Consider the following 16,132-nt stretch of genomic DNA (forward strand, 5'->3'; position numbering starts at 1 on the left):
GTTCCCTTTTCTCCCCATCCTCACTAACACTTGGTGTTTGTTGTCTTTCTGATAATAGCCATTCTGACAGGTGTGAGGTGATATCTCATTGCGGTTTAATAGGTTGTTTATTTTTTTATCATTGAGTTGTATGAGTTCTTTATATATTTTGGATATGAATCCCTTTTCGGCTATATCATGGGGAGAAAATTTTTCAGTGCTAAAAAGAACCTGTGTACATAACTTTCAAATGGATGGTGTTAGATATCAAGCTATCAAGCTAGTTAGATTCCACTGGATAGACAGGAAAATATCAAGACTTCAAATGTGCTGATGAATGGATTCTTTGCAGCTATTTAAAACTTATAATGAAATTTAGATGCCAACTTAGAAACGTGTCACACAATACGTGGTTTTGCAGAGTATTTTTGAGGACATGTGTAGGCAAACGTGTTTGAAGATCTCTGTACCAATAGGTTATAAATTTTGTGAGGGATATGTGACCATTTGATACAACACAGAACAAGGAAACTAGGAGCAATTCGTGTATTAAAAATACTACTAATAATAATTGTAGCTGATGCTTAGAGTTCTAGGCACTTGAGTCCTCAAAGAAGGACTCTGTGAGGGAGGAACTTTTTTTTTTAATTTCATTGGAGTATAGTTGATTTACAATGTTGTGTTACTTTCAAGTGTAAAGCATAGTGATTCGGTTATACATATACATATATTCATTCTTTTTCAGATTCTTTCCCCATATAGGTTATTATATAGTACTGAGTAGAGTTCCCTGTGCTATACTGTAGGTCCTTGTTGGTTGTCTATTTTACATATATTAATCCCAAGCTCCTAATTTATCGAGGGAGGAACTCTTAAGGCCCCTATTTCACAGATGGCAAAACTGAGGCACAAAGGGCTTAAACAGCTTGCTAAGACCACACAGCTCCTTAGTGAGAAGGCCAGAAAGGAGACCTGAAGTGGGGGCCCACACCCTTAACCCCTGTGCTGATTGCCTGTTTAATGGTTCTTCTTTTTTATTATTTATTTATTTATTATTATTATTTTTTGCGGTACGCGGGCCTCTCACTGTTGTGGCCTCTCCCGCTGAGGAGTACAGGCCCCGGACGCGCAGGCTCAGCGGCCACGGCTCACGGGCCCAGCCGCTCCGCGGCACATGGGATCCCCCCGGACCGGGACACGAACCCGTATCCCCTGCATCGGCAGGCAGACTCCCAACCACCGCGCCACCAGGGAAGCCCTGCTCTTCTTTTTTAAATAAAAGATTTAGTATTTAGTATCTTAAAAAGATTTAGATTTAGTTTCATTTTTAGCATGAAAACATTCTGACTTCTTCCCATACGCTGATGGCTGTCAGCTGGGTGGAGAATATTGAGAGGGTCCGTGATGGGGAGAAAAGAGAGGACCATGTTTGCTCTGCATTAAGAAGTCTTTTTTAATGAATATCCTCCAGAATAACTTCTTAACTTTTCACTATTAGCCTATATTTTTTGAAAGTGACGCAATCTCAGGGGCACTGTACTTCTTCATATAACACACAGATTTCCTAGACATTCTGCACAACTCTGGAATTGCTTTCCGCATTCGTGAGGGGAGAGTTGTCTTGCCCCTAACCTATCACATCATTTCATGTATCATGTAGATGCCACGTTTGTTAGTGGAGATTGACAGTGTCAAGACTTTCTATTACAGTATTTTAGTGATGAAATGGAAAGAGTAATTTCCTGTTGCGTGTTAGGGAAATATTTTTAGAGTTTCAAAATTAAAATGCCTAAATTAATCTGGATGGGGATGGGGCGGAAATCAGACAAATAAATCCATCTCTCCAGTTCAGCGAGATGCAGCATTTTGAGCACCTGTTATGGAAGTTTCCAGAGGCCAAAAGGATGCTTGCCATCTTTCTGATGTTCTGATGGATGTAATAAATGACGAACTTTACAAACTGGGTGCAAGATGAGGACTTTTAAGACAACATTTGGCATCATCACAAGTCATCAAAAAAAAAAAAAAAAAGATTTAGATGATTCATGAGACAGCCTCTCGGATGAGCAGATTAATTCCAGAGACCAAATCAGAGCTTAAATGTTGGTGCAAAAGTATATGTTAACTTCTCAGTTCCAAATGCCAGTCCAGTTCTTGGAGAAGTAAGTACAGGTCTTCCCAGCTTGACTTTTGCATATTAAAAAAAATTATATTTTCACAATTGTCTTAGTTTGACAGTCGAGGTCATTGTCTTAAGTTGTTGACAATAACCTAATAACTGCGATTAAAATTTTTTTTCAAGTGAAATATTTATAAGGCTCAAATCTCGCTTGTAAATTAGTGCATCATTGCCCACCCGCTCGCACAAGCCCTGAGAGCTCATTGGTGCGTGCGGGATTTGGTTCCTATCGGCCCCCGTGGCGTCTCTCGTCAACTTCCGCCCCTGACGGGCCGCCGAGGCGGTGCACTTCCGGCAGCGGCGGCTCGAGCGGCCGAAGCAAGATGGTGAGTGACTAAGGGTTTCGGCTGGTAGTGGCGGTGCGACGGGGTCGAGGCGACCCGAGGCGAGAGAACCAGGCGGCTGCCGGAGGCACTCGGTCCACCCGCCGGCCCGGTCTCCTGGGGCGGGCCTTATCCCGGGGCCCCGGGGCCGGGGCTCGGCACGGAGGGTCCCCCAGGCGGGCCACGGGGGCGGCGGAGCGGGTCAGGTGGCCCGGCCTCACTCCTCCGCCGGCCAGGGCTCTGCCAACCGGCGCGGGGTGTTTCGGCGGGAGCCTCCTCGAGTAACTGGGACGAGGGCTTTCGGAGCCGCGCAAGTGGAGGGATGGGCGGCTTGAGCGGGGGGAGGGATTCGCTCCAGCTGCGGAGGGAGAGCGAGCCGTGGGAGACCGCTCGGAGTTGGAGGCATTTGACGGAGGCCTTAAGATGCCTTTCTAACAGGTGGACCTTGGAGGGAAAGGCCCCGTGGTGCGCTAGTAATAATAAAAGCAGCTAGCATTTATTCATTAGTTCGCGGATTGCTGCTGCACTTTGGCGGAGGGAGGGCCCAGGCTCTGCTCTAGGCGCAGGGGATACAGGGGGTGAGCATGACTGACCTAGTCTCTGCCTCTTGGAGCTTACATTCTCAAGAAGGCAGACAAAAAATAGAGGAAAGGATATGTGATATGACGTCGGGGCGGGTGGCCGTCGCTTAGGGCTGTTCTGCAGAAGGGGATAGGATGGGGAGGGGTGGCTGTTTTACATAGGATGTCAGCGAGTCCCGAAGAGGAGGTGAGATTTGAGCAGAGATGTAAATGGAATGAGAGAGTAGCCTGTGCAGATACCTGAGGGAAACTGGTCCAGGCAGAAGCAACAGCAAGTGCAAAGGGCCTGAGATGGGAATGTGTTTGGCCCGTATCGTGAACAGCAGGAAGCCCCGACCACAGTCTTACAGGTCTTAGAAGGACTTTGGGGTAGCAGTATTGTAGGTATGATAGACACGTGGCGGGTACTTTTCCAGCACTTGGTCATTATTCTTCTCAACAGTCCCTTGAGGTCATTATTATTATCCTCAGTTTACCCAGGAGGAAACTGAGACAGGGTAAGCGGCTGTGCTAGAACACAAACCCTGTGGGTCTTTGCTATGAGGTGCTAGTTATCCAGGCAGTAGAGAAACACAGGTATTGGTGTCCCGTGGACCTGAGTGTGATTCCTGGCTACCTCTCTGACAGCTTTGTGACAACAGGCAAGTCACTTAACCTCTCTAAGCCTTCATTTCCTTATCTGTAAACTAGGGGTAATGATGGTGCCAACCTCATAGCGTCTGTAAGAATAAAACGAGGTGATGCCCTGAGAATGTTTAGCACACTGCTTGGCATATAGTGCAACGCATAGACTTGTTATTATTTGAGGCTGAGAAACATCACGTAAATGGCCCAGACATGAAGAAGTTCGGGACCGACTCAGGAAAACGTCCTCCAGTGGGGCCAGACTTGTAGGATCATGGGAAAGGTAGATGAACCTGGGAAAAGTTAGTTGCAGCCAGTTTGGCAAGGGCCAGTTACGCCAAGCTAAAGAGTTTGGACATCACACTCTGTTAGGGAGCAGCTGAAGGTTTTTGAGGAGATTTGAGGGATCGGCTCTTTGCTGTAGGCGGTAATAATTGGATTGGTGAGGGAAGAAACTGGACCTGGAAATCTCAGTTGGGAGACTAGAGCCCAAATAAGATATGATGGCCTGGACAAAACCAGAGACAGGGTGTGAACAGAAGAGAGAGTGAAGAACTGAACCAGAGTGGATTTGTTTCAGAGCCCAGACTTCATAACCAGACTGACAAAATCCTGACCCTGACATTTCTTATTCACCGATGATATTGTATTGAGCAGGTACTATGAGTCATGCAAATTTGAAGTGTTTTACGTGCATTACTTCATTTTCAGCAACAAATAGGAGCTAATACCATCCCCACTTTCCAGTTAAGGACACCAAGGCTCAGAGAGGTGACTTGACTTACCTGAGGTCACATAGCCTATTAGGAATGAAGTCGGAATTCAAACCTGGATACATTTATTTCCTTAGCCCATGTTCTTAGGCTTCTTGCAGTTGCTCATCTAGACAGTAGTAGTAATGAACCCTACCTTGAAGGATTGTCCGGGATTGATGCGGTAGTGGGGGAGAACGTCTGGTACAGACTTAGGCGCATCGTAAACATCTCAGACATCAGCTGCCCCAGCCAACAGCACACTTCCTTACGGGTATAATTGATTGTGAAAGGCCTGCAATTTGGACGGCTTATTGCAGTAAAACTAATTCTATTTCCCAAAATTTCTCAGAGCCTTGAATTACCTTCTTCAGAATAAAGTGCAAAGTTTTAAGAATCCTGCCTGTAGGGAAATAGATTTGACTTTAACTCTTCCAGGTAACGATGAGAGGGTTGTTTTGTCCTGATAACGAAGCTGGTGCTGTATTAATTTAGAGGAAGTGATTTGTGGGAACAGAGGTCCCCTCTAATCAAGTAAATTCACTGTTGCTCATTTCAAATGCCGTCATTTCTGAGACACTGCTCTGTGTGAAACATTGTCCTGTAACTGAAGGGTCTGTTTTAAAGTCAGAAATCCCGCTGAACTTCTTAATACACTAAGTTCTTGATAGCTTAAGGTGATTCAACATTTTAGATTGGGGAGAAGGACCTGCCCGAGCGCCCCAGGCTTTAGGGATGGGAGGTATTTAAGCTGCCATTGAAAGGAAACTCTCCTGGATCTTGGTGTGATCCTAGTAAGGAGTAAGTGATTGATAAGTGATTGTTGAGTAGGTTAAATGATTTAGCTTTCATGGCCCAATTTCATGAAATATACTCTTGGTGGCCTCAGCCAGGTAGTTTTATATTAGAGAGTGTCAAGCTGTATACCTTCCCCTCAAGAAAGGGTGGTCTTAAGATCTTAGTCTCATAATGACACATTAGTTATATCTGTTTCTTAATAGAGTTGTCCTTGATTTAAGATGCAGTCTGTGGCAAGGTGCACCATTGATCTCCTAACAGCTTTCCAGGAAAAAGGAATTCTGCCACATTAAATGTACACATTGACTGCAAGGTATATCTTGAGTTCAAAAATGTTAAAATGTGGGGAAGTGTTGGTGTCTTAGAATCGCAGGAGAATAAGAAGGGTTTTTTGAAGTGATCATATTCTGAATTTATACCTCTGTCTTAATTTTTTCCTTTTTTTTCAGGGTCAGAGTCAGAGTGGTGGTCACGGTCCTGGCGGTGGAAAGAAGGATGACAAGGTAAATAACTAAGAAGCCGGATGTGTCTGTCGTGTGAGTAAACGGCGGCAAACGGCGGATCTTGGCTGAGAAGTTCTTTGGGGATCCATGAATTTTAAAATGCAAAATAAATGATCTGTATTCATTTAACCAGCCTAGCCTACAGATACAGTACCCTTTTCGTGTTTTACAAAAGATTATTGACCGTCAAGTAGGTATTTATGAATTAATGACTTTTAAAGGTGTAAAATTAATAACGTTACAGAAGTGTTAAAATAAATTGCCTGCGATTTTAGTGTTTAATATCCTTAGGTGTGAAGAATTGTGTCAAATCATTTCACCTCAGACTTCTGGCATATAATTCTGAATTCTGACCTCTGTTCGTTATTGAATGATCTATCATTGTGTATTATAATAAAGATCAGTTACATTCACATATTAACATTGCAGGAATGTAAAAACAGATTTTGGGGTTTTTTTAGGACTGTCTTTAATAACATCCTAAAAGATGAGGAAAATTATATTACCTGAAAATAGATGATGGTCCCGCATAAGTAAGTTTGTGTTTTAATATGATTTGTGTGATTTTTTTTCCTTGCTATTCTAAAAACTCAAGGACAAGAAAAAGAAATATGAACCTCCTGTACCAACTAGAGTGGGGAAAAAGAAGAAGAAAACAAAGGGACCAGATGCTGCCAGCAAACTGCCCCTGGGTAATGACATGGTTCCAATTCCTAGGGGGACTGTCTCTGTGTGTGTAGCTTAGAGGTCTGAATGTGGAGACAGGAAATAGGGCGTGGTTGAAGCTCTAGGTCTGTGACTTTGTGGCATTCTCTAGGTTGGAATAAACGCTATATTTTGGTTTTAACAGTATACACAGGATACGACTTATTCATTTTAAGAAATTCCATTAATTTCCTTTAAATAACCAGCTCCTCTAGTGTATTAGAGTATGGGGTTAGATTAGAAAACTCAGGTTGAGCTTGATTACCTTAGAGATAAGATACACTTATTTCATGAAGACATGGAATTTAGTGTATTGGAACTCAGAGCATGCGATGCCTGAACATAAAATTTTTCAATGTCTTCCTACTAAGCAAGGAATAAAACTCAATCAGGTGACGTCGCCCAGCCCACTGCTCCATCCTCAGCCTCTTGCACTCCCCTTGTGTGTTGTTCTTCACACTGCCCTGCCTCGTGTCCTTTGAATCTCCTGCATCAGGGCCTTTGCTTCCCTCTGCTTAAAAATGTTCTTCCCCCAGTCCTTCCCGTGGCTGCCTGCTTCTCATCCCTTCAGGCTTCAGCTCACATACCTCTGCCATCCTCATCTATCATCTAAACAAGTCTGTTCTTGCTTAGATGCAATAAAATAATTTTTAAAATATTGCTTGGTTAATAATAGACAGTAAAAAAATGTGCCATTAACCTACCGTAGTGAATCAGTATGGTATTGATAAAGAATAGATCAGATCCCCAGAAGAGTGTATAAAGTTCAAAAACAGAGTCAAGTTATGGATAACTAATATGTGGTAAAGGTGACATTTCTGTTCTGTGGAAGAGGATGGGTTATTTAATATAAATGGCTGGCATCTTTTATTTGTTATTGAGAGGAAATGAAATTAGACCCCTTGCTCTTTGCCAGATGAATTAGATATACATATGTAAATAAGTAAATAAATGAAAATTCAGGAATACATTTAACCTTAGGGGAGGAGAGACCTTTTGAAGAAGCCAAGAAACCCAGAAACTACAAAAGAGAAGTTGTCTATATAAATGTTAAAAGTCCTATGTAGCACGAGACTTTAGGCCAAAAGAAAGAACACACGAGTGTGGAAAAAAATGTTTGCACATATGTTAATATCCCCAGTATTTCATAATCCTCCTATAAATGGATGTATGTGTTACAGCTAGGGTGCAACAACCTATACTGACTGAACAGCACCTGCAGCTATCTTTATTAGCACCTGTGGGGAATAATAAACCAAAGCAAACTATCTTTTTGGTCAATGAGTGTTTTCTTCTTTGTAGACAGTTACCATATGTCATTTATATTATCTGTTTGGTCATAGGCCTCATCCCATTATTGGGTTGGCCAAAAAATTCATTCAGGTTTTTCTGTAAGATGTTACAGAAAAACCCGAACGAACTTTCTGGCCAACCCAATACATAAAATCCCTCTCCCCTTTGCATTTAGGCACCTGCTTACTTTGGGTCACCAAACTTTGAATTTTTCAGTGTCTGTCCAACTAAACTAAGTCTATTTTAAGTGTTAACTTCTTTTGTTCTTAAGGATGAACCGAATTAATTGCAGACTTCAAGCTCCAAGTATAATAAAACTTCCTTTTTTAATTACAGTGACACCTCACACTCAGTGCCGGTTAAAATTACTGAAGTTAGAGAGAATTAAAGACTATCTTCTCATGGAGGAAGAATTCATTAGAAATCAGGAACAAATGAAGCCTTTAGAAGAAAAGCAAGAGGTAAATTGAGAAATTACTGTAACTTGTTTTTTTACCAATTGAATTCTACTTAGAACTTAAAACTGTTCATGAATAAATGAAATTCATTTTCTGGCTTTAATGAATTATTATTTAGCTGCCTTTAAAAAAATTTTTTTTACTTTAAATTTATTAATCGATTGATTGATTGGTGGCTGCATTGGGTCTTCCTCATTGGGTCTTCGTTGCTGTGCGCGGGCTTTCTCTAGTTGCGGGGAACAGGGGCTACTCTTTGTTGCGGTGCACGGGCTTCTCATGGCGGTGGCTTTTCTTGTTGCGCAGCATGGGCTGCAGGTGCGCGGGCTCAGTAGTTGTGGCTCTTGGACTCTAGTGTGCAGGCTCGGTAGTTGTGGCGCACGGGCTTAGTTGCTCCACAGCATGTGGGATCTTCCCAGACCAGGGCTCGAACCCGTGTCCCCCGCATTGGTAGGCGGATTCTTAACCACTGTGCTACCAGGGAAATCCTTAGCTGCCTTTGAAAAGTACCAACTGCTTTGTGAATCTAGTGAACTGTCAGCATCGTCTACTTTTTAGGTCAAATCTGCTTTTCCTTCTTGGCCTACTCTTATGTAGGAGGAAAGATCAAAGGTGGATGATCTGAGGGGGACCCCAATGTCAGTAGGAACCTTGGAAGAGATCATTGATGACAATCACGCCATCGTGTCTACGTCTGTGGGCTCGGAACACTACGTCAGCATTCTTTCATTTGTAGACAAGGATCTGCTGGAACCGGGCTGCTCGGTCCTGCTCAACCACAAGGTAAGTTGATAGCCTAAGAAAGCCCGTCAGAGTGGTTGCTTCTTCCTTGCAGATCCGTCCACCCGTCCTGTGGAAGTCGATCACCAGAGCACTCCAAAGGGTAGAGAAAATTCTGTGATTTTGCCATTTCATCGTAAGTGGATTGTGTGAACCTTACATGCCTTTGTTAAAGCTTAATGTTCCCTGTTAGGTGCATGCTGTGATAGGGGTGCTGATGGATGACACAGATCCCTTGGTCACAGTGATGAAGGTGGAAAAGGCCCCCCAGGAGACATATGCTGATATTGGGGGGTTAGACAACCAAATCCAGGAAATTAAGGTATGTCAAGGAACCAGCTCTGGGGTTTTATTTATTTATTTACTTATTTACTTGGCTGCTCCAGGTCTTAGTTGTGGCACGCGGGCTCTTTAGTTGCGGCACGCACGTGGGATCTAGTTCCCTGACCAGGGATTGAACCTGGGCCCCCTGCATTGGGAGCGTGGAGTCTTCACCACTGGACCACCAGGGACGTCCCGAGCTCTGGGTTTTCAGACCTTTGGTTTCTTACTGGTATCTCATTTAGGGCGCTTGGCGCTGCTTTGCATGTTTTATTTTTTCTTTATTGATCAGACCAGTAACTGACTCAGACCTTGCTAGTGGTGGAGTTTTGTGTTGTTAATACTGAGTTAGGTACTAGAAGTGGGTATGAATTGTATGATAGTTCTTGCAGCAGCAGCAGCTGAATACTTTTTACATGTAATGTTTACTAATTATCTGTGTGAACATGTTTCCAATTGTCCTGACTTCAGCTGTGGCTATCCAGAAGCCTCCAGTGATGTCTGGGGGTAGGGTGAGTGGCACACACTTGCACAGTGCTGGGGTCTAGAACGTTAACCCCAGCTCCTGCCGTGGTCCTGGGGTCAGGGGCACGTGGTGGGCCAGCCCTCTGCAGGTTCTTTCATCTGCAGGGAGGTCATTCAGAGTGATCACAGATCTCCACTGGTGACTCTCAGACAGCTGGGAAATAGCCATCATGTCCCTAGGTGGTCACAACAGAAAATCTTGCCAGCTCCTGCCTGCAGTTTCATTGAAGAGGGTGAATTTTAGCTTTAAGTTTCTTTTGCTCAGGAAGGGCTTAAATGTTACTCAAGGTTGACTTTTACTGGGAAATGAAAGGGAAATTGGGTGCTATTAGGAAGAGGGGATGGGTGCTGGGACCTCAGGTAGGACAGAGGTCCCCTTCAATATGTCCTTGCTGCTGGTGGAAGTCAAACATTGTCTCTAACAAGAATAGTAGAAATTTTAGCTTATTTTTGTTGAAAGTGAGATGTACCCATGATGTCAGTGAATGAATCTGATAAATTTCAGTAAGAAAGCCTTTTATTTTTACCAAGTGTCTGTTTTCTTTAGGAATCTGTGGAGCTTCCACTCACTCATCCTGAATATTACGAAGAGATGGGTATAAAGCCCCCTAAGGGGGTCATTCTGTATGGTCCACCTGGCACAGGTATGTGTGCTCTGTGTTGGTCACTTTCCAGGCACTGAGCTCATCTCTTGAGCAGCAGCATTAGCTGGTTATAATGACTTAGCTGTTGAGTGAGGATGCCACAGTTCCTTAGTTTGAAAATGTGCTCTAAGCAGCATTTTGGACATTTCTGAATAAGCAGCTCCTCTGGAAACATACCTATTGCATGAAAGTATATATTTCTGTATAATAGGTGTACTAAGAAACTGAACGATCTTAGGCTTGTAACTGTAGACTTAACAGAGTTAATGTGTTAAAAACAATACTAGGAATTACAACAGAAGAGAAACACGAGTAGGAGGCAGCCCACCCCCCCGGAAATGCCTGCTCAATGTGAATGCATTTCCAGTTCCCCAGCACACCTGTTGTATACTCAAATGTGCTAGATTTATATGTTGTAAAACATAATGCTTTAAAATATTTTAAAGAGTAATGTGAGTCTGCTGAAAATATTTTGTAAGAAAAAATAAAAATAAACAGGGTGCTCAACTTTGGCTGTACGTTGGAATCACCTTGGGAGCTTTAAAAAGTACTGATGCCCACTCCCATCCCTGAAGATTCTGATCTGTTCATCTGGAGTGTGGCCAAGCATCAGCACCTTGGAGGACCACTGTTTTAAAAGCTATCCTGTGCTGTTCAGATTAGGTTCATCCTCCTGGTCCACTGGTACTGAACGAGTCTACCATTGGATGAATAAATGGATAAAGATAGAAATGCATATATGTATCTGGTTCATTATGCAGTAAGTTGACCTGAGTAAGTTGTGTAGTCATTGCTATGTAAATTCCAAAGGAAAAGAGGTTATTTGATGGAGTGAACTGAAGCCATGTTGCCAAGAGGGTCTATACTGAGGACTGCCCACGCTGTAGGGACAGGGAGCCAGCTGTACCCTGAGGCAGGGAGCTACTGCAGCCTGTCATTTTATAGCCCAGGGAGGTGAGTTTCAGAGAAGCCAGCGACTAGCCCAAGGCCCCATTAGCTCTGGGAACTGAACTGGTACCAGGGCTGGAGCTGGAACACAGGCCTTCTGACCCACAGCCGTGAGCCTTCTTTGGGGCACAGGTGCTGACAAGGGCTGGAGCGCCGGGTGTCAGCCCTGTCGGGAGGAGGAGGAGACTGGTTCAGGGATCCCTCTGGCCATTGAACATCCCAGCAGCTGAACCTGGCTGCTTCTGGACTGTAAGATCCCATCCACGTAGAAGGTCCTTTTGGTCTTCTGTCAGCCATCCTTAAATGATGCTCTCAGGGAGCAGTCCAGCCCTCGAATAGGCATTTGAACCTGCCACTCTGACTGCCCGGCTGAGGGAATGCCATTGCCCCGTCTTGTTGCAGAGCTTAACTCCCTGTCCTCCTTCCCGCTTGCATGAAATCTTCGGTGTCCCTCACTCACTCGCCTCACTTCCCCTTACAGGCCTAAGGGTGGTCCTCTGCCAGCTGTGCCTCTAACTGCCTCTGTGTCCTGAGGTGACTGCCCAGCCCTCACCATCAAAGGGGCCATGGCCTTGAGCTCTAAAGTTCTTAAGTTGGTACCCTTTGCTTACTCTTGTTCTTGATCTGAAGGAGGAGTATCAGGGAACAGAGCAGGGTTGGAAATGTCAGGTCTTTCCTGAGATCAGTGAGGAACGTCCCATAAGGGCACACCACAAAGGGAAAAGTCTCTGGAGCTTTCAGCAGCTCTCAGCTGTGGGCTTCATCAGGAGCTGGTCTTGGCTCAGCTGACTGAGCCCTGGGGTAAGCCCACAGCAACGTCTTCAGGTAGCCCCAGGGCACTGCAGGCCCTGCTCAGGGACACTATGTGTCCTTCGGTCAAACCTAGGGCTCCCGGGCCTTTTTTTCATCACTGATAGTTTTGTAGGAGTTGAGTTTGGTTCTCTAACCCTGGTTGCATAGGTCAGGTTAATATTATATGCAACTTTGCAGTAAAAAGTATTTTCTGACATTATCATGATGAATTTAGGAAGATGGTTAAAAATAATCAAAATATGTTTTTTAGGTTTTTTTTAATTTCCTCGTCTGCTTTGGAGAACAGAATGCTTTTCATAGAGGGATCCACCCATTCTTGATGTCTTTTTAAGGTGATAATGAGGGTTTTAAAGTTAAAACAGCACTTGAGATTTTCTTTCCCCCTTTTTCTCTTTCAATCTAAAATAGGTAAAACCTTACTAGCCAAAGCAGTAGCAAACCAAACCTCGGCCACTTTCTTGAGAGTGGTTGGCTCTGAACTTATTCAGAAGTACCTAGGTGATGGGCCCAAACTTGTTCGGGAACTGTTTCGAGTTGCTGAAGAACATGCACCGTCCATCGTGTTTATTGATGAAATTGATGCTATTGGGACGAAAAGGTAGACTTTCTCTTACCTCTTTTGTGTTATTTAGAGGTAAAAACCATATGGCTCTTCTCTGAGAATGACCGACCGTTGGGCACTCCCTACATGGCCCCCATGTTGGTTTGCCACAGTCTCTACTGGGTCGCTTCCATGGGTGCTTTAGGCTCTGCTCTCCCACGTGCCAGGTAACAACTACCCGGCAGTTGATTGGTCAGTCAGTAGCCATGCCTTGAGCACCCGCTCTGGGCACGGCACCATCCTGACTCTGGAGACACAGCCATAGGGATGAGTCTCTGCCCTTGAGGAGCTGAATTGTGGAGACTGAATAAATCACATAATTTCAGGCATGAAAACCGCTATGAAGAAAATAATGTGGTGTTGATCTTGGGCTTTGGGAGGGTGTGACTGTATATAGGCTGAGACAGCTGTGTTTTGTAATCCCCTTTAACAGGAGATCCGTTGGGTCTTCACGTCTCCCTCACTTCTTTTCCAAAGGTATGACTCAAATTCCGGTGGTGAGAGAGAAATTCAGCGAACAATGTTGGAACTGTTGAACCAGTTGGATGGGTTTGATTCAAGGGGAGACGTGAAAGTCATCATGGCCACAAACCGGATAGAGACTTTGGACCCAGCACTTATCAGACCAGGTCACGTTTGCTTTGGTTTCATTTGGAGAATGAACGTCCTATGTGGATTTGTATTTCTTAGGAGCGCTTTGGGGAGAATATAAATGATACATGTAAGGCAGATACTGCCTTGAAACTTAGAATAATTCACCAAAACTGTGTTCCCTTGAGATAATCGTGACGTAGTGTGTGTAGCTTGGCCCTTTTAGCCTCGAGACGCCTTTTTTTTTTTTTTAAAGAAATAACTCATGACAGCTCAGGTCCATTTTTTACATTCAGGTAGTACTCAAAAGAAGCAGTAGCTAATTTTACTGTCTTTTGTAATGTTTTTAACATGATTGATCTGTCCTTTTCCACTAACTGTGCCATTTAGGAATCGCTCCTTTCGTTTGTTTCCCAAAGTACCAGAGCAGAGAGGATTTTGTAAATGAGATGAATTCAAACGTTGATATTTACAAACTACAGACATGAGTGTTCACTTTTTAAGATCTGGATTCCTTCCATAGGACACTATGTGACTGAGACCACTCGTGTGGAGACTTAGGCCTCTCCTGGGGCCCCCAGGGGTGTGACTGAAAACCTTTATACCCACAGGCCGCATCGACAGGAAGATCGAGTTCCCTTTGCCCGATGAAAAGACGAAGAAGCGCATCTTTCAGATCCACACGAGCAGGATGACACTAGCAGACGACGTAACCCTGGATGACTTGATCATGGCTAAAGATGACCTCTCTGGTGCCGACATCAAGGTGAGGACCTGGGCTGGATTGTACCTCTGTTTTATCGTATGTGTGTATGAGTTTGGACATGTCTTCCCAGATGACCAGAGTTTAAAGCAAGGCCTGGCAGCACTGCATACAGCCACAGCCTGCTTTCTGGGGAGGACCTGGGTTGATGCCACGGTTAGGTAGGGGCAGCACACACAGGCTGTTTCATGCTGGTGCCTGCACTGAACTGCGTATCCCTGGCATCTGTAGAACTAGGTTAGTGTCTCAGTTGGGGAGTAAATCTCTTTAAAATTTAAATAACCTTAAAATTCTGCACCAACTTTTTATTTAGAAAAATTTCAAGCCTTCAGAAAAGTTGCAACAAAAACACCCACATAGTCATCACCCCCATTTACCAAATGTTACCCTTTTACCTGTTTCTTCTCTCTGTATGCAGAAACACACTCTTTTCTGAACCATCTGAAATAAATATCCTAAAGGACATAACCAGATAGAATCTTCAATGCCAGGATTGTGTTTTTATCATATCATGTTGCTTGGGTTCTTGTTTTACTTTTGGCAAGTAATTATTGAGAAAATAAATATATTAGAATAAATACTGTACTGAAACTTGTAAATATTTAACCAGAAAATACAAGTTCTCTTCTGACTATAGGTAAATGAAATGGATGTACACTCTATGTGGCCTCTAAATTTCTGGAATAATTTTATCTATTTCTTAGGAAGATTACTGCCTTTAATGAAAGCAGGGCTGTGAGAACTTACTGGCCTGCCAGGCCACACGGCGGGGGTTGGAACCTGAGCCAGTCCTCTTCCTTAGTGAAATAATCCCAGTTTAAGCCACTTCAGGTCCTTTGAGGAAATAATTAGACTGTTTAATACATTTTAAAAATCTAATCGTTCCCAAATGGTTTGAGAACTTCGTGTTTAGGTTGGGTGCCTACACCAGATTTCAAAATAGCACTCTGAATTGTTAGAATAAAAAGTATTTCATTTTCTGAACACACTGTTTCTTCTTACAGGCAATCTGTACCGAAGCTGGTCTGATGGCCTTGAGAGAACGTAGGATGAAAGTAACAAATGAAGACTTCAAAAAGTCTAAAGAAAATGTTCTTTATAAAAAACAAGAAGGCACCCCTGAGGGGCTCTATCTCTAGTGGACCACAGTTGGCTTCCAGGAAAAGGTTGGAAGTGTGTCAACCCCCTCAGAGGTGGGAGGTTGGGGAAGTTGCCCAGGAGTCCATGTTGCGGTTGATCTTCACTAGCACAGCACCCCGAGTACCTTTTGAGCGTGATGTGTAGGATGCCCATGCAGCCCTCTTCGTATGTTGCTCGCGTGCAGTGCTCTCTTACCAATAAAGCGTGCTCTTTCTCAAACAAACACTGAATCCTGTTTCTGGGCTCTCCATACCGGCCGCTCAGTAGCAGCAAGTCGGTGGATCCGGGTGTTGAGGAAGCTGGCTGACCAAAAGGACTGCAGACTCCAATACCTGCTGCCCCGTCGCACCCCCAGAGCTGGTGGCAGTTGTTCAACGGCAGCTGATGGGAAAGCAACGATCATACGTGAATAGCCGGCTACACAACAGGGCTGAGGAGTCCCTACAGCCGTGGCTTCCCTTTTGGAAGGTCGGTGGAGCATGTGGGCTCTCAGCGCTCTGGAGGCAGGAAGGAGGTGTCGCTGTTGCTAAGAGACTGAGGCTCCTACCGAGAGTCCTCAAAAGGGCAGGGCCGAAGAGTCCCGCACCAGCCCCGCCATCCCTTGTTCTCGGGTTCAGAACCTGGTCTCTCCCAGGAGTGTTCAGAAACGTGTCAAGCTTCCCCTTCCCTTTTCTTTGTCTGTTATTTCCTGTTCTTCTCCCGTTTCAGAACAGTTCCATCTCAAAGCCTGGAAGCGGGGCAGATGAAGGAAAGCCTCCCCTTGGTTGGCCAACTTCCTTGGGTGCTCCGAGACGCTCTTTACAAAGTGCTCTAG

At 44.3% G+C, this 16,132-nt stretch overlaps 1 protein-coding gene and 1 long non-coding RNA gene across 2 annotated transcripts in view; one reads left to right on the forward strand and one right to left on the reverse strand.

Annotated features, from left to right (window-relative positions):
* LOC309802031 overlaps positions 1–16,132 on the reverse strand; it is a 622,798-nt gene that overhangs the window by 512,383 nt on the left and 94,283 nt on the right. The window lies entirely within an intron of this gene.
* PSMC1 (proteasome 26S subunit, ATPase 1) lies at positions 2,415–15,541 on the forward strand. The gene is made up of 11 exons (XM_082617006.1): positions 2,415–2,484; positions 5,686–5,739; positions 6,335–6,431; positions 8,074–8,198; positions 8,790–8,975; positions 9,166–9,294; positions 10,366–10,462; positions 12,632–12,821; positions 13,302–13,453; positions 14,027–14,181; positions 15,183–15,541. Exons 1-11 carry the CDS (start codon positions 2,482–2,484, stop codon positions 15,315–15,317), a joined length of 1,323 nt encoding a protein of 440 aa, XP_082473132.1. The 5' UTR covers positions 2,415–2,481; the 3' UTR covers positions 15,318–15,541.

This window comes from Mesoplodon mirus (assembly GCF_964341445.2).
Source record: "Mesoplodon mirus genome assembly, chromosome: 4".
Lineage (NCBI taxonomy): Eukaryota > Metazoa > Chordata > Mammalia > Artiodactyla > Ziphiidae > Mesoplodon > Mesoplodon mirus.

Coding starts and splice junctions, on each gene's coding strand:
- PSMC1 (XM_082617006.1), top strand. Junction 10,463..12,631: donor GTATGGTCCACCTGGCACAG/GTATGTGTGCTC, acceptor AATCTAAAATAG/GTAAAACCTTACTAGCCAAA. Junction 14,182..15,182: donor TCTCTGGTGCCGACATCAAG/GTGAGGACCTGG, acceptor TTCTTCTTACAG/GCAATCTGTACCGAAGCTGG.